The following is a 23588-nucleotide window of genomic DNA, read 5'->3' as shown; positions in this document are numbered from 1 at the left end:
CATCCGCAATGGACCTTATGGCTTGATCAGAAAAAAGAGGAATCCGTAGTTCATACCCGTACAGAAGGAAAGTATGAAATGCATCAGACAGCATTCGACCTAATGACATGCTGTATTTGCAAATTAAATCACGATAGCGACTGTATAATTTGCGAAATATTGACTTTAAACAATACGTTTGAAACCCTTTTACCATCAACTTACTTGTCAGTAGTCTGCCTCGATTTAAAAGTTGATTATACGCGGAACATGCTTTCTCGTATTTAATCAATCGAGGAACATAAACAACATATGCAGGTGGTGGAATATTGCTTGACTGATTGATTGTATATTATGTAACGCTCCTCTCGAGAATTGTACACTCATGTGGAGACCGCACCATTGCCGGTGAAGGCTGCAAAATTTAGGCCTATGCTCGGTTTTACGGCCTTTGAGCAGGGAGGTATCTTTATCCTGCGACACCTACTTTGACACGGGACCTCGGTCTCATCCAAAGAACGGTCCCATATAGTCGTCTCTTACAACAAGCAAGGGGTATTGAAGATCTATTCTAACCCGGATCCCCACCGGGTCAACACAAATATGGAATGTTGACGATGGAGAAGTCATTGCAGAAATTATTTTGTTCATCAGAAAGTTATGTTTTAGTATCGAAGCATGAAGCAGATATGGAAGACTTTGTGTTGTCGCTTGCTTTGAGTTTACTGGGATACATATTGAATTGACACATGAATGAAAATCACTATTGTTTATGGATAAAATGGCGTCGAATTATCTAAAAGTCCAGTTGAAGGCCACGAATATTCATTGCAATTGTTAGGACGTTCTTTACATCATAATTTCGACTCTGAATTCCAGCGTTTAGATTAATATTTATAGTCAAGGCGGTTGCAGTTTGCTTATTCCTCCTAGACACATAATTCCACCTCTGGTGTTTCCAAGGGTCTTAATTTGCCCTATTCTAAATTTGGATTTTTATGTTACCGTTTAGATTGATCGCTGTTGGTTCTCTCCACAATTTTTCATTAACATAAACATTCGTATTACATTCAGTATTCCTCTAACATATTGTGATCTTCCTTTTGACATTTTGCATTGATTGGGAAGACTTAACATGTAATAAAATTTTATACTAATTACAAAATCATCTCAATTTCCTTCCTATGCATCTGCATCACCATCCAAACTGGAACTGACAATGATTTATAAAAATAGTTAATATTGCATAATCTGATATCCTGCACCGAAGTCTATACGAAATATACGTCTATGCTTAACTAATGAAAAACAGATATCCTGTATACGTTGATCCTGTTTTGTCAATACATATGGAATATATTGCCGGTATTGAAATGATACGGTAACTGTAGCACAATGAATTATATGATTTTATCATTTTTTCACAAGACGCTGCCAAACAAACCAAACTGCATAATTGGCAAGGAGAAAAAGGTTTTGCAATTGATATATTTTTACATGACAAGCTTAAAAAGAAAGATAATTATTTGAAAGTTCTCAAACCAGTAAATCCAAGAATATTCATACTTAGAATCCAATTTATTGAAAACTAATGAAAAAGTGCGGAATTCGTTTAATCAGTGTCCTCATTATAAATCGCTTTCATAAGTATACACATGCAGATGTTTAAGTAGCAATTAGTTCCTCGAAAAGAGTATTTCTCTCTGAAATAGAGTGGTTTTGATCATTTGAATTCCTCAACCTCATCAAGATAATTGAAAATCACATTATGTTTATGCACTCTACAAATCTTCTACATTCTAAGCCAACATTAAGACACGTTTATGTCCATTTGTTAAAAACAGATAACAAATGGGGTAACAGCAGGTATTTGATTCTTTGTCAAATATATTTTCTAACGCAGTATATAATTAGCTGGATGTTTTCGGTTCGACAAAATGTTTGAGTTGTGTATTACAGGATCTAGAACAATGAAGTGTTTACTAGTTAGTTACTTTATTTTCTTGAATGGTGCAATCGGTCTTCAATCTCTTACTGAAACCAATTCCTTGAATAAACCAGCGTTCTCCTCTAATACCACTTCCGGTAAAGTGTCTAGCATTTTACGGGATATTCTAAACCAAGAGAGCTTAGTGAGATTCTCAATGGTATAGAAAATGCAAGTTTGATGATGAATGCCATAGACAATAAAAACAAAGTTCAAGTTTTGAAGAGGATCCTTACTGAGATAGCGAGGAAATTGCAGGCTATTGAGGCAAAAGATCAGAGACTAGAGAACGAAAATGATGATCTTAAACAAGCACTGCAGGAAGTCAACGACACCTTTAGTTATGACAGAAACCTCACAGAACAAAAATTCCAAAGCCTAAATGAAACAGAAATTTTTGTGCTAAGACAACTAATCTCATCCCTCCAGAAAGCTAATGAACTACGTTCTATGAAAAATGCAGACATAAAAGAACAGCTACTTGCCTTGAATTCAAAATACCTCAGTCTGTCACAGGAAAATGATGGTTTACATCGTCAATTGCGTCAGATAAACAATACATTAAATCAAAAAGAATCACAAAACGAGTTCAACTTGAGATTACGGATGATTGATGACAAACTACGGAACTTTTCGCTCTCAGTGAATGAAGAGATGGGGTATATCCGTACCCTACAAAATTCATCCAATGAACAACTGCTAAAAATATCTTCAAAACTATCCTCAGGTAATCTTTTTGCATTGTTATTCTCTATAAAATAATTTCCTTTCTGATTAAACTACTGATTATATTCGCACTTGCATCAAGATTCAATTTTACAACGTGCAATCTATTTACAATATTAAAGAGACGAAAGTAAACATTTCGAAACAAAAACGATATATCCATGTTAGTTATCATCGATAGATAGATATATTGATCGATATTGATTGATTGATTGTATTTTGCTTAACGTCTCCCTCGAGAATTTTTACTCATATGGAGACCGGTGAAGGGCTTCAAATTTAGACCTTTGCTCGGCGCTTACGGCCATTCAGCAGTGAGGGTTTTTTAGCGTGCCACACCTATTGTGACACGGACATCCGTTTTTAAGGTCATCTCCGAGGACCCGTGACATTCACACCTGATGCCGAGCGTTTGGCAATGGAACTGTCACTACCTGTTTTAACGACTTAGGTCTGTCGCGGCCGGGATTGGAACTCCGGCCTTCCGCATGCGAGACGAACGCTCTAACCTCTCGGTCACCGCGGCGGTGATTGGTCGATATAGTGTCATTATTTCACGTTTCTATTGCATTTGAGAATTATCAGACACCAAAAGTATTTCTGTGTGTTACTAACTCAGAGTAGTGTAATGACATTTCAAAATCACAAACGGTTAATTTTTGCAGAAAATGCTAATGCTCCTAATAGAAGTTGCATGGACATTTTACGCGATGACCCAAGAGCAAAAGATGGAGTGTATGAAATATCTTTGAATACTGAAATGAGATCTGTGTACTGTGACATGAGTACAGATGGAGGCGGTTGGACGGTAAGTTCAATTTAACTAATGTGGAAATCATTTAAAGGAAAATGTGGCCTAGGTTTTATGGTTTCTATGCTCATCAAAATTGGTACCGTATAAGTTTTACATTATGACCCCTGGGTCGAGGCCTCTGCTGGTGGACTGTTAGTCCCCGAGGGTCTCTACAGCCCAGTAGCTAAGTATTTCGTTACTAGCTTGAAAATACGGATGTATATTTAATTGCTGTTACAAAATTTAGAAATTCATTCCAAAATTAAGGATTATCTCCCTCACGCATAGCTCTTATCCTTAGACGAATTTGACTCCACTTTTTTGGCACATTGTTTTTTCCTATAATAGCTCTAAAACTTCATTTTTATTTCGGATTTCAAACATTTCGGTTGACCATTACTGAAGAGACATTATTTGTCGAAATGCCCATCTGGTGCATCAAAATTGGTACCTTATAAGTTTTACATCTTGCTTTTGTTAGGTAAACTTTACACTGTCCATATAAATAAGCAAGGAACATTATTACAAAATGCATGGTGAAAAGGTAAACAGTCATCAGTCTCCATATGCGTACTTCCTATAAAGAAAACAAAATTAAAAGTAGGGCAAACACGAACCCCTGTGCACACCAGAACAGGTGCCTAGGAGGAGTAAGCATCCTATGCCTCGTTCACACGAAGAATTTAATTCGCATTAAACGTAAGTTAATGCGAATTAAATCTGAACCGCGTTCACACGGAGATTTTAATGCGCATTAGTTTACTTCGAATTAAAATTGACGTCGCGATTTAATGCGAATTAAATTTACTTCGCATTAGCTCCGTGTGAACGCTAAGCGAAGCTAATTCGAATTAAATGTAGACGCATGCGTAATGGCCAATTTGGGTCACATGCATCATACCCATGGTCAGCTATATATATTAATGTTAGTTTTGTACGAAAAACTAAGCAAAATGATAATAATCACTAAAAACATGTACAAACAGCATGTCATTAGATAACGTCAGACGTAAATCTGTGCTCTGCATAGGCATACTGAGTAATACATGTGGAAGGAATTGTTTTTAAATACGACAACAATGTTTTAAAATAGTGATAATATGATTTTCTTTTTTACATTTTTTAAAACATATGCCGCTCATTGTTAATTTTTATACCATATGACGTCACAGTAGACTTATAATACGTATTAGTAATTAAAAATTACGTCATAACAGTAGTCAGCGGAATGGTGAAAAAGACGTTCCGAAGTTTTAAAATTGGGCCCATGAAGAAACAATAGATTGTCTAGATTGAATGCTGGTTGTCGGAGGAAATAACAAGCAATTTCTTGGGAACATATAAATAAACACGACAAAAAACTCCTTATGTGTAGATCAGAATTATGTATGTAGGCCTAAATTGTAAACATGTAGTATACTACATGTAGGCCTATATAGCGTTTTGAACAAAGAATTCTGTAAAGATCTACACAATATTCATTAAAATATCTATAAAAATAATTTTCAATAACATAGTCTATTCTTTAATTTATTTCGCGTACCCTTTAATAGAGATGCATACGAATTTAATGCGCATTAGTTTACTTCGCATTAAATATTACCGCCGTGTGAACGCTATTTAATTCGAATTAATTTAATGCGCATTATTTTACTTCGCATCAAATTTGATGCGACGTAAATTTAATGCGCATCCGTGTGAACGAGGCACTATGTTCACCGGTCACGCCCGCCTTAACCTTAAATTTTCATTAAACAAACGAAGAATTCCGTAGTCAAAATGGTAAATAAAGAATGGCTTAATAATTTATATGGAACATGTCAGACAGTATTCCGTCTTCCAACATGTTGTATTTTTTAGATTAGATTGTTATAACGAATATAAAATTTGCGAAATGCTGCTCTTAAACGAGACTGGTGAAACCCCGTAACTTCCAATTATTTGTCAAAAACATGCCTTCCTTTAAAGACTGATCATACGAAAATATGTTCTTGCGTATCTCCCTTATCGAATCAGTTGAGACACAGGCATCATATCCGTGTTTGCTTAGCTTTTGTATTCCTTACATAAGTTATGAGATTGATCACTGTTCGTTATCTTCACCTTTCATTGACACTCAGTTTGTTAAAAATAAATGATATAATTATTATTGTTACAGGTTTTAGTTAATCATGATATAGAAAAACAGTAATAAGACTGAATAGATGAACGAGTTCACTGAGTTTCTTTAAATAAGAAGATACGATATATTTACGTTTACTGTTTTACTACTTTGAATGTTGGTTAATTTTGTTTAGTTTTATCTGTCTTTTAAATTGCAAACAGAGGTATTGCTGTGGTTTCTATTTGTTTGATTTGAAGAGAAAGAAAACTCGTGGTTAAATGTGACGTCATAATACACGGTTTACGTCGAGTGGTGTTATATTACCCGCGTCAAATGAATAGGCGGATCCTGTAGTTAGCTTCATATCCCCCCCCCCCTTTGATATTTAGATGTAACTGACCGTCTAGCGCAAGGGGACTTTCATAGATAATATACATTTTAAATGAAATATAATTTACTGTATCTAACGGAATTATGATTATCACTCGGGACACGTCAATGACCATTTCATGCTTCCCTCGGTCCAACGGTCACACTGTATATACATAAGTACAAGCTATAAGTATATATTCATAAAGTACTACTTGATAAATTAGCATTTAAACCTTACAGCTTGTACTTCCTTCGCAATTAAGTTATAACGCATACCTGTGTTACTGCACATCTCTATAAATACTCGTAACATTTGGACACTAATGTATTTTCAAACTGTGAACACCTCCTGTACCCCGCCTTTAAGCCTAGGGAAAATGGTGTAAATAAATTTCAATATTCACTATATGGGTATACTAGTATATTCATTATACAAATTGTAATCATATAGTATTCTTATTTTCAATCTCTCTCGGAATAAAAGCATGCAAAAACATTTCTGTTTTCTCCAAATACGTGTATTCCTATGCAAAACTTTAAAATAGCAGTACTGGGCACGCCATGGCATTAAGAGGAATACGGTTTGTTCAAAGTTGGCATCACATTTACAAGAAAATATTTACCATTTTATTCAATATATTGTGGACTAATATTCATGACACTTGAACATATTCTAAAAGATCTATCTAATGTGTATTTAAAGATCGTTTTAACCGATGGTGATGCCCCGTGGTCTTGGAATTTGAACCATCGAAACTGAACATTAATTTTTACATTTCCAATGTGTTTGCCTCTGATTTGCCTACAAACTGTAATGATAGCCATTTCCTCATTAACGCGATTCAATTGTGCACATTGCGTGTATGAATATTCATGAATATTGTGCGTCTATTTAAACGGATGTATATTTCAACAGAAATAAATGGGGAATATTGCTATTAAAAACGAATTTCGAATTTTTGAAAATACATGAGGGCACAAACTGCAACGCTTACGCCTGCATACTTCATGAACAGTGACGTGCTTCATAAACAGTATGCCAGCTTACAGCGTTACTGTCCATACCCTCATGTGTTTTCAAAAATGAAATTTATTTCCTATATTTACATTCCATCGTCATTTCGGTTGGAAAATTCCCAGCCCTTGAAAATGTCTTACAATACTCCCTTTTCGCAGAATATTCATAAACCGCGCTTCTAAATCGAAAACGAGGCTACCGTCGTATCCAAGTATAAACAAGTATGGCGTCGACCTTAGACGGAGGCAAGAACGACAGGCATTGTTGCGTGCCGAACTGTAATGGAAATGGACGGCCTCGAAATAGGTTGGTCCTTGCACGTGTGTACGTCAGTGTGTGTTTAATGAAATGACTTCAAACAAGTCTTAACGGGTTATAATCTTTGTAACAGATCTGTGATCAAACAGTTGTTTGCTCACGTCATTTTAAGAGGGACGACTTCAAATGGACCCCAGTAAGGAAGACACTCAAGAAAGAAAGTGTTCCTTCCATATTCAACTGGAAATCTGACGAAAAAGCTGCGCGACGGGAAATTTTTAAGCATCCTGTTCCAGAGAAAATGCCTAGATTTGACACTGATGAGAATAACAACAACCCGGTCTCAAATGAAAATTTAAATTTGAATGTGGAGAGGTAATGGCATTTTAAAAATCTCTATAATTTATGTGATAGTCAATCAGAATGAATCAGGTTATATCCATAACATTATATAGGTCTATGTGTGTGTCATTTTATTTAACAGAAGGTCAGACTAATTTTACAAGAAGCACATGTAATAATCGAAGCAATGTTTCTTTTTCTACCTTCGAATTACTATTTCAATAAACAGTTGAAAATACTAGGAGAATCAAGGCAAATATAATTTAGCAATAAGTATGATTTAAGTTTCTTCAGTGCTGCTGCATGTCATTGGGACTTTCAATGTGAAATTGGTTTTACTTATTGTTTATGAATTATTCTCAGAATGATTAATCAATTGTCAAACTAGTTTTATTCATGCTGGTTTGCAATTGTATTAAACTATTTTGAATAATTCAACTCACAACAAGATCAACTGCTGCTGGACAGTAGGATGCTGGATCATCAAGATCTTTGTGAGGTATGAAATTTTGTATTATTCATTCAGACTTAGAAATTGTATTGAAATATTTTCACTATATTAAATGATGGTCTATAATAATAAAAAAAAATGTATGTTTTGCACTTTGTTAAAGTAACATGCTCTATATAACTTTGAAAATCACCTGTGCTTATGTATATTTCTTCTTCTCTTAATTCATAGTATGAATGCTGTTCTTTACACCACCATGTTAATTTTGAGAAAATGATATTCTTATGTAATGATTTAATATGCATGTAATTTAAAATATCTACCAACTTCGAAAAGGTATAGAGCGTCCTCCTATAAATTTCACATTCATCAGAGATATGCATAATTTTGTAATATATAAATAAATGAATACATCGAAGTACACAAATACTTATTACTGACACAACAGAGATCCTTTATAAAAGATAGGGGGGGTGATCAGTCTGTAACTGGCTATGAAATTGTTTGACTAACTTTCCAATTATTTATACAGTATGGATGTGAATTATATATTGCAGCAGTATGTATGAAGAAGTGCAGCCTGAGACAAATAGGGTGAATGAGTTAGAGGATATGCTGAAGAAGAAGGAAGGGGAAATTCAAAAATTACAGCAACGACTTGAGATAGAAAGATTTGGCATTCAAAGATTTTCAAATGACAATGCATTAATTTCATTTTATACAGGTTTTGCATCCATGGTCATGTTTACAACTTTTTATGAATTTATCAAACCTGGTGCTAATAGAATGACCAGTTATTATTACAGATCTTCTGACAGAATCAACCAGCACGTACTGGTGGGCAATCCGAGGAACATGTTGCTCATTGACGAATTGTTCATGTTTTTATGCCGTTTAAAATGTGGTTTTATGGAGCAGGATTTGGCTGTAAGATTTAAATGTCATTTGTCTACTGTAAGTAGGAAAATTATTACATGGGCAAATCTTTTATACTTTGCTCTTGGTAGCATATATATCTGGCCAAGTAGAGAGCAAATAAATGAGAACATGCCTAACCAATTCAAAAGTATGTATCCCTCTACACGGGTAATAATTGATTGTACAGAGTTAAAGACAGAGAGACCTTCATCTCTTGTTCTCAGTTCCAAGTGTTATTCGTCATACAAAAGCTCTCACACATGGAAAGGACTTGTTGGGATTGCTCCACATGGAGCTCTGACCTTTGTATCAAGTTTGTACACAGGAAATATGTCAGATGTAGAAATTACCAAGCTTTCTGGCCTGATTGATCTCCTGGATAGGGGTGATTCAATAATGGCAGACAAAGGATTTGTTCTGAACAAGGTATTAGAGGGGACAGGTATTTCAGTTAACACGCCCCCATTCCCCCAAAGTCAAGGTCAATTTTCAAGGCAAGAAGTGGAGCAAACCCAGGTGATAGCAAAACTAAGGATACATATTGAGAGGCATATCCGCAGAGTCAAGGAGTACCACCTTTTTGATGGTGTCATTCCCTTAAGTATGGTAGGAACAATAAATCAATTATGGACAGTGGCAAACATGCTAACTTTATTCAAGGGTCCTCTTGTCAAGGAATGGAAGTAAATTGAAGATGAAATCAATCAGGAAAATGAGATAAATATATACAATTATCAGAATATAAAAATTGTATCAGAATTGTACCAGAAATTAAAGTAACATATTACAAGATCTATAAATTTCATGACATGTAATTCACGACACATATTACCTGTGTGTTGGTTGTTTTATAATTAATAACAATAACTCTAGTTAATTACACAACCATATTTAGAAGTAACTTTCATTAGGAAAGTTTTTAAGCCCCCCCCCCCTCCCCCGTGCAACTAATGTTGGAGGAATATTAAATTTGTCCTGTCTATCCAAAAAATTAACCTGGCACATAATTTTAAATGGTAAGTGATAAAGCTGTCAGTCTTCATATGTGAGAAAATTTGATTTGGTACCAAAGTTTCTGACCTCATGACCTTGAAGATTGATCTTCTTTTAAGAAAATATCTCCTGAATTATTTAAGGCATGCTTTCATATTTTGTATATAGATTTCTTATGGCAAGACTTTGCATTTAATAACATGACCGTTGACCTGGTTACTTTGGCATAAACATGTTGAAACTGAATGGAAATAATTAGCAAATCTTGAATAGATATAGAAAATGCTACTTTAAGTAATGAAAACATTCCTTCAAATGAAAATGATCTATATCAAATATTGATCAGCCTTTCAAGTAATGGTCAAAATAAAACATATCAAGCTTGTCTTTCATTTCTTGCCATCTACTTGAGTCAAATGTTATAAGCTCAAGATGAGATTCATTTGAAGTCCAAACAAACAAGTAACACCACTCTAGTCCTGTTACCGCAAGCTGCATCATAATCTGATGAAAATAGTTATGTGTCCTCTTCAGTTTAAACCCATTTTCATCCTTGTTGAGGTAAACACATTGTGATAGGGGGTTGACAGGACACTTGATTTCCAGTAAACCATAACATGGAGTAAGGGAAGGGCAATACACCTTTCTGTCTGGGCTTGCTGCCAACCAAGGTGACCATGGACTGACACATATTCCACAGGGATAAATGTTGACATTGTCATTCATCCTCTGAAAATACAGAAAGTAGTAGAACATAGTTTTAAAATATTGCTGACTCTTATATATGTTTTATTTATTTGTATGATTTTTTTTTTTTACATGAAATATTTCATCAATACATTGGTGCTTTATTCAAAACACATATCCAAAGACCTCAAATTATGACAATATTATTTATATTCAAAAGATCTTGTAAATTTTGTGTATTTATTTATAATTTATGTATTTATCAAATTGATATACATGTATAGACCTATGCATTTAGTTTTCTTTGGGTTAAATGCCTAAGGTATTTACAACTGGACATATAATAAGTGGACTAGTTATTCTAACAAATATCTGTGCCTGCATTTATTATCAAATACATGAAAACATATATTGTAAGAGTTCTTACTGCTACAAATGCTTCAGCTGCTGTAGGCTCACATGCTATCCCATGTCTCATATTGGCTGTCACCACAGATCTGGAAGTCCTTAGTCGTTCCACCAAGGGGTCATAGTCTATACCAAAAACAGCATTGTTTGAAAATTTGTTTTTGAAAAGAAGTTGTTCAATGTCTTTAATTTGTAGTTATTGGTCAATTAACTAAACAAGCTAAGCTAAGGCACCACTAAGGGCTACAAATTTAAGACATACAAGAAAATTGAACTTTACATTGTACTATATATACAATTGTTCTCTAGAATAATAATTCATGATCTTGTCTATTTCGTTGAATTAAACATGTTGTATTTTAAGTGTACATATCAAATTAAAAATGCAGAATCTTATTTGAAATGTAGTAATGTTCATTACATGTATCAAGCCGATACATTTTTCACATAATTACCTTTTCTCCTTTTGACAATGGAACCAGCAATAGATGCCGTTATCCTATCAAGCCTAATCCTGTGCCATTTGGGATCCTGGGACTGTAACTGAGTCAGAGATTCTATCTCTGAAGCCTCATCAGTAGTGACACTTAATGAGTTAGTTTTCAAGTGTTTTGTTTCAGATAACACAGTAGATATATTGTTAATCATCACATTTTGAGATGGTAATTTAGGAAAGTCATCAGCATCCAATATATTCAGAATTAAATTACTGTTCATTTTTTGCTGCACTGCAAGTGGACTCCCCTTGGGGAATTTGCCAAACTTCGTGTCTACAACTTTCTCCTGACGTTCTAAATTTACCACGCTCAAAAGCATACAGGTGTCGTCAACTTCTTCAAGGTTATCACACAATTCCTGTAAAGGTAGTTCGGACACATTTTCAATAGGGTTGTATAATGTTGTTCGAATTCCTCTAGGTGGCACATATGGGTTCCTCATATCAAAACCTAACACTCGAACGTTGTCAATGGAGCTCCCTGCTACCTTTTCCCCTCTTGGTACATGCCATGTTTGTGGAAGTGAGGTTTTTGCTACATCTGTTGGAATAACCAGCATTCCAGTTGTTTTCATATGAGCAAGAGTATACAAAAGACCTGTAATGTGACCACATGCACCAGAGGTTCCAATTGGACAGGAGCAACTGCTGTCATCTCTCTCAAATATTGGTCCTGATTTTAGATGTATCTGTAAAGACAAATTTAAAAACATTAAGTAAATTAATGTAAATTTAAATATTTTAAAACAAGTATAGTTGGATTTAGGTAATAATTTAATAGTCAATTCATTTATTGTACAGTGTTTAACAACAAGTGGTCCATGGGCCACATTGCTCACCTTGGCCCATATTTAAAGATTTTCCCTATAAATTTGTATGTAAATCTTTGTTTCCCTATTGTGCCCCCACCCTAACTCTGGGTGCCGTATGTTAACAAACTTGAATCTACACCATGTCAGGAAGCTTTTATGTAAATGTTAACTTTTCTGGCCCAGTGGTTCTTGAGAAGAAGACTTTTAAAGATTTTCCCAATATCCCAACAGGAAAAAATTTGATCCCCAATTGTGACCCCACCCTACCCCCAGGGGTCATGATTTTAACAAATTTGAATTTCCACTATGTCAGGAAGCTTTCATGTAAATTTCTGCTTTATTCTGGCTCAGTGGTTCTTGAGAAGACCTTACCCTAGTTTTGCATTTTTGTGATTATTTCCCCTTTGAAGGGGGCATGGCCTTTCATTTGAACAAACTGGAATCTCCTTCACCCAATGATGATTTGTTTCAAGTTTGGTTGAAATTGGCCCATTGGTTCTGGAGAAGCAGTCGTTAGTATGAAAATTTTACAGACAGACGACAGACAACGGACAATCAGAAAAGCTCATTTAAGCTTTCAGCTCAGGTGAGCTAAAAATGAATTATACAACTTCAATGCAGTGATCAATACATTGGTACAGATGTTGATATGAATGGGTTCATCTGGAGGGAGGAACCCCCCACATGCATGTATGGGTGAGTGACCACCCTATCAAGTTAGACTCAATCCCAAATTTCAGAGGGGAAACCCGAGTTCTAAGGAAGCATATGCTTTAACCAATAATTTTTGTATACTGGTATTTGTGACTATAACTTACAGGTTAAGTAGTACATATTAGATGGTATCTCAAAAATGTAAATAGAATAATTAATCATTATGATACATATGACTGATAAAACATCATAAACAATCAAATTGAATATTACCTCAATTGTGTGTGGAGACTCATTTTTCTTCTGTGATCGGTAGGATCTAGCTTTAACAACACAGCCATCATCCAATTTATACACTACAATAAGAAATGTTTGATTAAAATTTTATTACAAGTGTATATATATATATATATATATATATATATATATATATATATATATAACACATATACTATATTTAACAATTACATTATGACTACATGATAATGATACACATGTATACCTTAAATACACATGTTAAGAATTTCTATATTGACATTGGTCTAGAGTTGGCTCATACAATGTAACAATACTTATTGAAAATGCACTGTATAAGAAGAATGATATATGGGGAGTTGTTGTTCTGAACACAGGGGGTACCAAGGGACAGTGCCTACATGTGTCATGTCGACTAGTCTTGTACCCTAAGTATTCGAAACAGCTTATCTTTAGTATACAATTTTAACAATTGAACATTATAACTACATGATACAATATACATATGTATACCATGATATATGCATGTTATGGTTACATGTATGATGTAATGTCTCATGTGATTTACATTGTCTAAGCACATACTACTAGTAATACAGTGTATTATGTATGAACCATGAGAAACCATGTTTGCACATATGCACTGTTTGTAGTTTCTTCATGTGATTTCAATATAATGTTATCTGTAGGTGTTGCGGTGAAATCACACATCAAATGCAAAGTTGAAACTTTACGGCACAAGTTAATTGCATGTAATACGTTAAGTATTAATACCATGTTCAAAATGTCTCATATTATGAACATTGTTTGTAGCTCATAATACTAAATTACAATGCACTTTTTTTTTCTTCTTCTCATAAACATTACATACTGAAATCTGTCAAATGCATTATGATTTAAACATATCTTATTGAGAATATATATGTATTAATAATAGTGATGTATGCCCAGGAGGGCCCTAATTTGGAATAAATAAATCATATGATATATATATGCAGGGGATATAAATTGATAAAATGATGCTAGTTTATCATAAATTAACTCATTGAAACTACTAGATTATTTATCATTCAACAAAAATATATGGTTTTTCAGCAGGCTGGGATGCTATAGGCCTAAAACTTTTTTTTCTGAGGGAGGGGGGGGGGTACTTGGACATGTATACGATCGATCAGTTTTACCAACAATCATCGTATTTAATTCATATAACTAATTATTATGTAAGATCATCTCTTCAGTAGACATCTTTGTTACATGCTGATATGGTGTAAGTTACAGCCACAAAACGATTCAAGATCGATCAGTTGATAGTATCTGTCAAACTGATCAGCTGATAGACGATTTGACCTACCTCTGATATCCGAGATGTATTTCTCGCTGAAATATTTGTATCCCTTGGAAACTTCTTTGCATCCTTCACTCTTGTTTAAAGTTTTTATTGTTTCTTCAACAAAACCGAAGGTAATGAGGGGGACAATACTGAGATCTCGCGTTGCGCAACCAACCGACTTCGTACATTCCGCTAAATCCGACATGTTTGTTGTGCGTCGAAACCGACGGTAGCCTCGTTTTCGATGCGGTATGCATATTTATGAGCATCTCATTAAGACAGGAGTATATCCATATGCATACTCACATCCATAGTGTACAGATTCATGAGGAAATGGCTGGTATTTCAATTTCTAACGATATCAAAGGCAAACAAATTGGAAATGTAAATACTTTTCAAATACATGTATGCACAACTATTCTTTCACATTCTTCTAATTATGAATAAGGATGCTATCATTGTTTCAAAAAGTCAGACATCCTGATATTTATAAACATAATTGCCGAGTTTCCTGTGTACCCAAGTAAAGTCGACATGCTAACCGTTGTAAATCTGTAGAAATATCATTCAATTCAACAAATTGTAATTTACTAATTATATTGCAATATTTATTAGTTCCAATAAATGTTTGAAAACAACCACGGGTCTCGACTCAAATGTGTCAGTAACACGGGTTCAGATACATCCTACATATATCGGTTGATTACTTTTTACCAATACCAACAAATAGATTAAATATTCTTAAGGTTAGCATGTTTCGGGGGTTTCAACAGTCTCGTTTAAAGTCAGCCTTTCGCAAATACTATGGTCGATATAACGATCTAATTGTCAATACATGCTGTCGTTGGGTTAAATGCTGTCTGACGTGTTTCATACAAATTGTTTAGCCGTTCTTTGCACACTAGTTTTGGCTATAGAATGTTCCGTTTTGCCTGTTTGGGATATGGTGCTAACGGCGGGTGTGACCAGTGGACAAGGGATGCTTACTCCTCTAAAGGACCTAATCCCACTTCTGGTACATCCATGGATCCGTGTTTACCCATCTCTTAATTTTGTGTTTTTTATAGGAGTTATGAGATTAATCACTGTTCATTATCTTCCCTTTTCATGCAGTGATCATGACCTTCATTGTGTAAAGTTGGCAAACATGGTGCATGCCTTTTCAAGGATATTATATTCAGAATTGCAATGTTGAGGGTTCGTATGTAAGGAAAACATGAAGTCACTCTATTACGAGTTGTAGTACGTATTTTCCGGTATTAGTATCCTTATTATTGCCATATTATCATTATTAATCAAACATGTGTCAAACTAACAATGAAATATTTAATTCTTGAAGGTCATTCAACGAAGGCAGGATTTATTTTTTTTTTGGATTTTCGTCGAAATTGGACTGAGTATAAACAGGGATTTGGTGACCCTTCTAAAGAATACTGGATTGGTAAGAATTATGTTTCCACATATTTGAAGAGTGATGGAAAACTGTTTCAGATATTATGAATGTCATAACTAACAAGGATTAATTTTGTCGTGTGTCGAGGGTATCAGTATGCTAAAGTATTCGTGATAATCTATATATAAACTTGTCATCATAGAAAGAACACACAGGATAAAATTCAAATGCATATTCATAACAGATTCAAAGATCTAAGATCTAAAGTGTGACAGATGAATATAAAGACCGACAGATGACGAACACAATATAATTACCAGGCATCGCTATACTTTATAAGTAGCGCAAGAATGATATAAATTATATTTTAAGCTGCCTAATCACTTTTCGTTGTCTCCGAGTTGTAACTTTGAAATGTAGATGAATTACTCTTCATGCGTTTGTTCATTTTATTACACGCCATGTACTTGCTCTGTGAGAGTTTACCCGAAATGACATTCGATATTTCAAAATGTTAAACAATACTGGGATTCAGTGATCTATATAATATCGTTTAACCATTTCGGATTTTGATATATGTTAGGTGAATCAAAAAGTAGAAAAATACCAAAGAGTAGAAAAAAGGTATTTTAAGACGTATTTTTTTTAAAAGGACAAACAACACAATGGCCTTCTTGGTATTTCAAAAGATAGCTGTTGCCAAACCAAAACTAGAAAATCCTAAAGTTATCGCGGGTATGTAGTGAATGACTTAACAAAAAGGAGATCAAACAGTGTTGATTTACTACCTACAAATTGATGCATTGATTAGTATAATTAAAGTTTTGGATGACTTCATTTATAATAGTAAGCACTATAATACTATAGTTAGGCATAGTGAAAAATGATAATTCAGTGCATCGATTTACTATGAAAAACAAAACGTTTCTAAACTTTCGTGAAAATTTCACATTTTGACCTATAAATAAAAAAGGTTCGTCAATTGGACTGCAGTTGTTATCATGCATGCTAGAAATCCCCGTGACCTTTGCCCTTTTCACTTCAACAGGAGTCATCTACCTATACCATCAAATCCCATTTCTGATGCTTGTCAATAAAAACGTTTTAGAGATATCAAAGGTGCAACACATGGTCCTCCGATCGAAAAATGATAATTCCTTGATACAAACAGTTTAGCATTATGCAAGGTGAAGATAACGGACAGTGATGTAACAATATTCCATCATCACTTGCATATGGTATTTATTTCTCTCAGCTGATCCGATACGCAAAAGCTTGTTCTGCGTATGATTAGTTTTTAAATCGAGGCAGGCTGCTGACAAACAAGTTGATGATGCAAGGGTTTCAACAATCTCGTTTACAGTCAGCATTTCACAACTTCTATGGTCGTTATAACGATCTAGTTTGCCAATACAACCTATCATTGGGTCAGATGCCGTCTAATATATTTTATACCGATTGTTAAGCCGGTTCTTTTTTTTTTTTTTTTTTGGCGCATTGCTTTTGACTACGTTTACCTGATCAAGATATGGGACTCACAGAGAGTGTGACCGGTCGACAGGAAATGCTTCCTCCTCCTAGATACCCCATATCTGGTATATCCAGGAGTCCGTGTTTGCTCAACTATATTTTGTATTGCTTATACGAGTTTTGAAATTGATCACTGTTCGTTATCTTCACTATTCATCAGGAAATTATACTTGCTTAAAGGACTATAACATGTCTAACCGATAGCAAAAAAAATATTGTAAAATCAAATATTCCATGCTAATGGCGATTTATATTTGATGAATGAATCAAACAATAAATTTGCAATTACCTATTTAGAGGGATAATTGTAACCTTAAAATGTTTTGATTACATGTAGCATAAATGTATTCGATATAAACAGTTATTAATCTAAGTGTCAATAGGATTAGCCCTGCATAAGAGTATGAATAATATTTTAAGAAACTTTACAAGTGCAACATATCCTAATTATACTCTCCAAATCCTTTATATAAATTCATACTGACCAATGCAGCTAAATAAAGTGTAATTTGCTAGAGAAAATTATTCTAATCGTTTAAAAAATCAAAAACTTCCAATAATATCACGCTGTGGGTCTTTACTATTCCTTCAAACAGGATATATATTAAATAGATAACTTGCATGTACCCAACACTCTTTCTCTCAAATTAGATAGCATCCCTATTGTAAACCATAGATCTTCACTTTCGCTACACAAAATCTTGTCACATACGAGGGCTGTCCCAAAAAGTCGTAGACAATGTTAATAATTTTCGAAATACGCATCAAATCCAAGAGAGTTTTTACATGAGAAAACTTTTACTTATTCTAAAAAAAATATTTGAATTAAGTAATAAAAGAGATAAATGGGATGTTGCTGAATAAAAAGATATATATCTGCATTGTTGGCGAACGTACAAAAATAAGTAGATATTTTCTTTGTACCACCGATTTAGATGAAAGCAAATAGTTTCATATCAAATATATCGCATTCAAATTTATATCGATGTAATCAGTTATCTTTTGTACATAATAGTTTGGTTTTATAACCACAGGACGTCATAACCGGCAGAGAAGTGATGCCATTTATAAACGAACCTGTAATGAAATTTGCGCGATATGACGACGACAATGCCATTCTTGGCGCACGAGAAAATATTATGTAGGCCATTGGTTGACACCCCAATAAAAAAAACACGAGATGGAAAGCACATCAAATAACCAGAATGTTAGCAGGGCATTAGTGTTTAAATGACACAAGATATCTGTGAAAGGAATGACATAAGAACCGAAAATGGGAAGGCAATAAAAAAGAAAATAAAAACCGCGAAATTCTGAAAGTAGATAACGTCATTTAATGGACGAAGATGAAGTTAGTGCGCCGACAGCTATGATCATATGTTTTTTATTTTCGTTTCACGTCATTTTAAAAAAGATCTTATTATGAAACTTTGAAAACAAAATTCCAAAATGACGCTCTTAAATTACAAAAGAAAATTAATATTTTTTTCTAACGTATAAACGAGTTATTAACATTGTCTATGACTTTTTGGGGACAACCCTCTTATGTGCAGGGGGCCTCCGTGGCCTAGTGGTTAGAGCATCGCGCTCAAAATCACATGGCCTCTCACCTCTGGTCGGCGCGGGTTCGAATCCCACTCGCGCCGGTAAGTGAGACAGTTTGCCAGTTTACTTTCGGAAGGTCGGTGGTCTCTTCCCAGGTACATTTTATCTGGGTTCTCTCTTCCACCAATAAAAAAACTGGGCGTCACCAGATAACTGAAAAATTGTAGAATGTGGCGAAAAACATCAAAACAATCAAATAACCAATCAACCGTACGTTCAAATAGGTAGTTAATAGTCACTTCTGGTTTGTAATTCATTAGTTATTCATGGTTTGTTGATGTATATTAATCAGGGAATGATGCGATAAACGCCTTGACAAGGACGAAAGACCAAGAGCTTCTCATTGTCCTCACATCGTTTAGTGAAAATGCCCAATATTCAACATTTTATGTCGGCGACGAGGAAAGTAAATACAACCTCACTGTGTCTGGATACTCTGGAACTACGGGTAAGATTACACGTTTCGCACCTGAAAGGAATTCAAATGGGTTTTCATATCATTTTATTTTATTGAAAATGTAATGCCCGTTTACAGTATAAGCGTTTTAGTATGTACGGGTATAGGTCAATCTGATTAAAATCAGATCCTATGATCCGCTAACATAGTGAGCGGATCATACATGTAGGATCTGATTTGAATCAGATTGGGATGTAGGTTATCAAACCCGTAACATGAGGTAATGAAAACGTTTCAACTCAAAACTATTTGAGGTGAGTTATACATTGAATCAAACTATATTTGCATGTTTCATCTCGAATTAGATTTGTATACTTTTGTTATGTTACTATGATTATGATATTTGGTATATTAGGCGTTTTATTACATTGGTATATGAAGGTATCTTAGATTCCAAATCTCGCCAACATTATAAGTTTTTGCTCAGAAAAGGTTTATATTTAGCCATGCTTATTATTCTTAAAGATGATAATTACTTTTACTAGTACATGTACATTTAATCAGAGTATAGTTCATCTTTAGTGGAATAAATTCACCAACGACTAATTCAATATATCTTACATCCCAGCAGTTGTGCTGAATTTATTGTCTAAGCATAAGTTTCATATTTTGCAGAATAAGTATTGATTAATCGCCTAAAGCATAAAATTAAAATATTTTCGACAAAGACGCAAAATGGAAATTCTATAAACGCAGAAACACACATGGAAGTATTCTAGATACAGGGTTCTCTCAACATCGATACATTTTACATGTACCTAAGAGAAAGATGATCAAGAAGCTCTAAATACGTATGATCTCTGATAATTCCAATTCAAGTGTATACAACTTTATATACTATAGGCAGCGTTTATCTTTAAATGTAAATCAAAACCTTACAGTATATTTAACTCGTTTGAAAGTCGGTCGCGTGTTTGATCCAACTAAAACATTAACAATCCACATGATATTCAATGATGAAATTTGATATTTACATTCTAATTCATTTCAATTGTTATACTTTTTTCTAGGTGACAGTCTGACCAGTCATAATGGAATGAGATTTTCTACGTACGACAACAATAATGACAAAAACTGTGCAAGACTTTTTCAAGGAGGCTGGTGGTATAGTGACTGTGGTGATTCAGACCTAAACAGGAACTACAGAAACATATTTGGTTTTAGGAGAGGTATTGCCAATGCATGGGAAGGGGTTACATGGTTGCTAGGAACAGTGATGATGACACGACCCAAGAGTTCTTAAATATATTTTAATAAATTTTAGAAGTGCACAAAAAGACAGGTATAATCATATCAGCTAACACAATTGTAACACATATGAGGGTGAAACGATATTCGTTCCGTGCAATTTAATTAGGAATACATGTATAATTATGCTTTACAAGTTGTGAGTGGTCATGATACCATATTTCCAATAATTATACTGAAAATGCATCTTCGAATATCAGACATGTTGATAATGATTTCTAAAGCAATGATTTGCAGTGTTCATTTCCCATCACCGGTGTGTCCACGGATCCCTGTTCGTCCAACTATCTATTTTGTATTGCTTATAGGAGTTATGAGATTGATCACTCCTCTTTATATTCACCTTTTTAAATATAATATTATTATATTAGATACTGTAACAATGCAATATAGAATTATCTATTCTGAAGTAGTTCCCATTTTTCATATTTTCATGTGCAATATATGTTTGAAAAATCACTTTTTTCAATAAAAGTAACTTACTTAAAAAAAAAAGACTTTTTTAAGATTATGTAAGCGAGTATAATACAATTATATTATTAATACAATAATACAATTTATATTAGATCTATTGATCCTTTCGAGAAGACCAGCAGGAAAAACGGGAGTGGTATATTTTACAGACTAACATCCCACACTTTAATATCAACCATGATTACTAATTTTCAAATTCCACAAATTTCTAGGTCGAGTTCAGTCTGAATGAGGACGCCTCTCTAGAATCCCCATATGGAAGCCGTCTGAGCTATACAATGGCATAATAAAGTACATGTACTACTTTCATACTGACATGGAAATGTAGAATTAGAATTAGTGATCCCACCTCTGGTGTGTCCAGGGGTCCGTGTTTGCCCAACTATCTATTTTGTATTGCTTATAGGAGTTATGAGATTGATCACTGTTCGTTATCTTCACCTTTCAAGAAAAGATGAAGATAACGAACAGTGATCAATTTTATAACTCTTACAAGCAATACAGAATAAAGAGTTGGACAAACACGGACCCCTGTACATACAAGAGGTGGGATCAGGTGCATATTGCTTACTGGAAATAATTGACCGAAATCCCGTAACTGCTAGCAACTATGTATATACTTGGTAAATTTCGATTACCAGAGAAACAGATATAACATAATATCTAGTCTAGGTCACTGCACCAGCTTATTAATTGAAACAAGATGACTAGGCATGCAAAGGTAAAAATACTCCAGTAGCTACAAATTTCGCATCTCAATCCCGATTTGAATTTATGACGTCAGTCGCCAATTCATGCGAGTGTAGCTCGCGCGTAAATATCGTGTGAAGACCACGATATAACCATTGCATTGCAAAGAAATTTCAGTCTGACTAAAGCCAGTCAATATTAATTCACTTCTTGTAGGGATAATTTTATAATTAATATATCTGTAATAGTTTGGATGCGAACAAAAGGTATTAATAAATTCCTTTTTAATTTGTACCATACCCCCCCCCCCCCCCATTGAAATTGGTTATCAGTCATAAAAAATAATTAATTCGAATCGTTTTCCATTGTACGTACTTTTTTGTTGTATCAGAATGTCTAGAAAATTGAACAATCATTGTTTGATCAATTAAAAAAAAGTCAAAATTATAATGAAGAAACTACATGTAGCATGGCCGGTGATCAGAGACACATGTAATATTAGACAAAACATCCGATGCCATCGTTACATCTTATGCGCTGAAATGTGACAAATAAATCAATTAAACACAAGATAAAACTGTGCTAAACCTTTGAGGTTTTGCGTATTTGAAAATTCAGATATTTTAAATACAAATTCTTATGAAATACGGGAACACCAACCTGTGTGTAGCAGTTATAAATAGAAAAAGTTGATTTAATCCAGGGCACTTAATTTATATATGTCCAAGGGAAGTAATTGGAGAGCAATGAAAGACAACTCAAATGGTTTGCAGCCTTCGATAACAGCATCTTATGTGAACATGCGTATCACATAGATGCCAATTTGATCTAGTGTCGTTTTTAACAATGGTGTTTGATTTTAAAATGACAATTTATTCAAATGTGGTACATTTGTAGTTCATTTTAATACCAAGAAATATTTAATTTCTATTACATGAATATATATTGCATGTACATTTAGTCCTAAAATAGTGTAAATATCATCAGAATTAACCAAACGTAGATGGTACATAATATAATTCACCACAACAATTTACTTTATATGCCATATATATTGAAATCAAAACATACATCTAGCAATTGCTTGGTTACTAAACAACATGATAGATTAACAACAGACATATACTACAAGAGTACGGATACACATCAATATCTTCACTTTGGATCATCTCATCCCAGACACACAAAGCGTTCTATTCCGTACAACCTAGCTAGGAGGATATACGCCATAGTCAGTGATGAACAAACAAGAAAATAGCGTTTACATCAGCTTGAAATTTACTTGATAGAACAACATTACCCTAGAAACATAATTAAAGATGGAATAAAGAAATCCAAGGAGCTTAACAGAGAAGAACTTATCAACCCGCCTCCACGAAACCATGTAGATTCCAAAATATTACCATTTGTAACCACCCATAACCCAAAAACCTGAATATGACTCCTGTGGTTCATCAACTTAATATATATTCTGAAATCAGATGAAAACGTGACACATGTCCTCCGAAATTACAAATTCATTAACAGTAAAAGACAACCAAAAAATATCTGTAGAATATTATGTCAATAAAAATTTCATAGAAAATCCAATTTCTGAGTTAATAAATG

General features: G+C 34.2%; 2 protein-coding genes across 3 annotated transcripts; one reads left to right on the top strand and one right to left on the bottom strand.

Moving 5' to 3' along the window:
- Positions 1–1895: 1895 nt before the first annotated feature.
- Positions 1896–21311, top strand: LOC125677477 (ficolin-1-like). Of its 2 annotated transcripts, XM_048915554.2 has the most exons (5): positions 1896–2693; positions 3358–3500; positions 15923–16024; positions 19404–19559; positions 20579–21311. In XM_048915554.2, the coding sequence occupies exons 1-4, from the start codon at positions 2147–2149 to the stop codon at positions 19416–19418; spliced, it is 807 nt and encodes a 268-aa protein (XP_048771511.2). In that variant the 5' UTR covers positions 1896–2146; the 3' UTR covers positions 19419–19559; positions 20579–21311. The 2 variants fall into 2 exon arrangements, with proteins under 2 accessions (XP_048771511.2, XP_056016657.1); XM_056160682.1 differs by lacking the exons at positions 3358–3500; positions 15923–16024 and having other exon boundaries at positions 2447–2693.
- Positions 9578–14853, bottom strand: LOC130046499 (uncharacterized). The gene is made up of 5 exons (XM_056160681.1): positions 14605–14853; positions 13272–13354; positions 11492–12221; positions 11056–11162; positions 9578–10670 (listed from the first exon to the last, which is right to left on the bottom strand). Exons 1-5 carry the CDS (start codon positions 14786–14788, stop codon positions 10284–10286), a joined length of 1491 nt encoding a protein of 496 aa, XP_056016656.1. The 5' UTR covers positions 14789–14853; the 3' UTR covers positions 9578–10283.
- Positions 21312–23588: the final 2277 nt, after the last annotated feature.

This window comes from Ostrea edulis, chromosome 3 (assembly GCF_947568905.1).
Source record: "Ostrea edulis chromosome 3, xbOstEdul1.1, whole genome shotgun sequence".
Classification (NCBI taxonomy): Eukaryota; Metazoa; Mollusca; class Bivalvia; order Ostreida; family Ostreidae; genus Ostrea; species Ostrea edulis.
Note: the sequence above shows the minus strand (reverse complement) of the source record. Positions and strands in the feature narration are given on the sequence as shown.

What these genes read in the sequence shown, in the direction of transcription:
- LOC125677477 (XM_048915554.2), top strand. Translation starts at nt 2,147, where the DNA reads ATGATGAATGCCATAGACAATAAAAACAAAGTTCAAGTTTTGAAGAGG. An exon ending in ATCTTCAAAACTATCCTCAG is followed by an intron (nt 2,694 to 3,357) that starts GTAATCTTTTTG and finishes TAATTTTTGCAG; the next exon opens with AAAATGCTAATGCTCCTAAT. An exon ending in CAGATGGAGGCGGTTGGACG is followed by an intron (nt 3,501 to 15,922) that starts GTAAGTTCAATT and finishes TAATTCTTGAAG; the next exon opens with GTCATTCAACGAAGGCAGGA.
- LOC130046499 (XM_056160681.1), bottom strand. Translation starts at nt 14,788, where the DNA reads ATGTCGGATTTAGCGGAATGTACGAAGTCGGTTGGTTGCGCAACGCGA. An exon ending in ATACATCTCGGATATCAGAG is followed by an intron (nt 13,355 to 14,604) that starts GTAGGTCAAATC and finishes TTCTTATTGTAG; the next exon opens with TGTATAAATTGGATGATGGC. An exon ending in CATTGTCAAAAGGAGAAAAG is followed by an intron (nt 11,163 to 11,491) that starts GTAATTATGTGA and finishes TTTTTGGTATAG; the next exon opens with ACTATGACCCCTTGGTGGAA.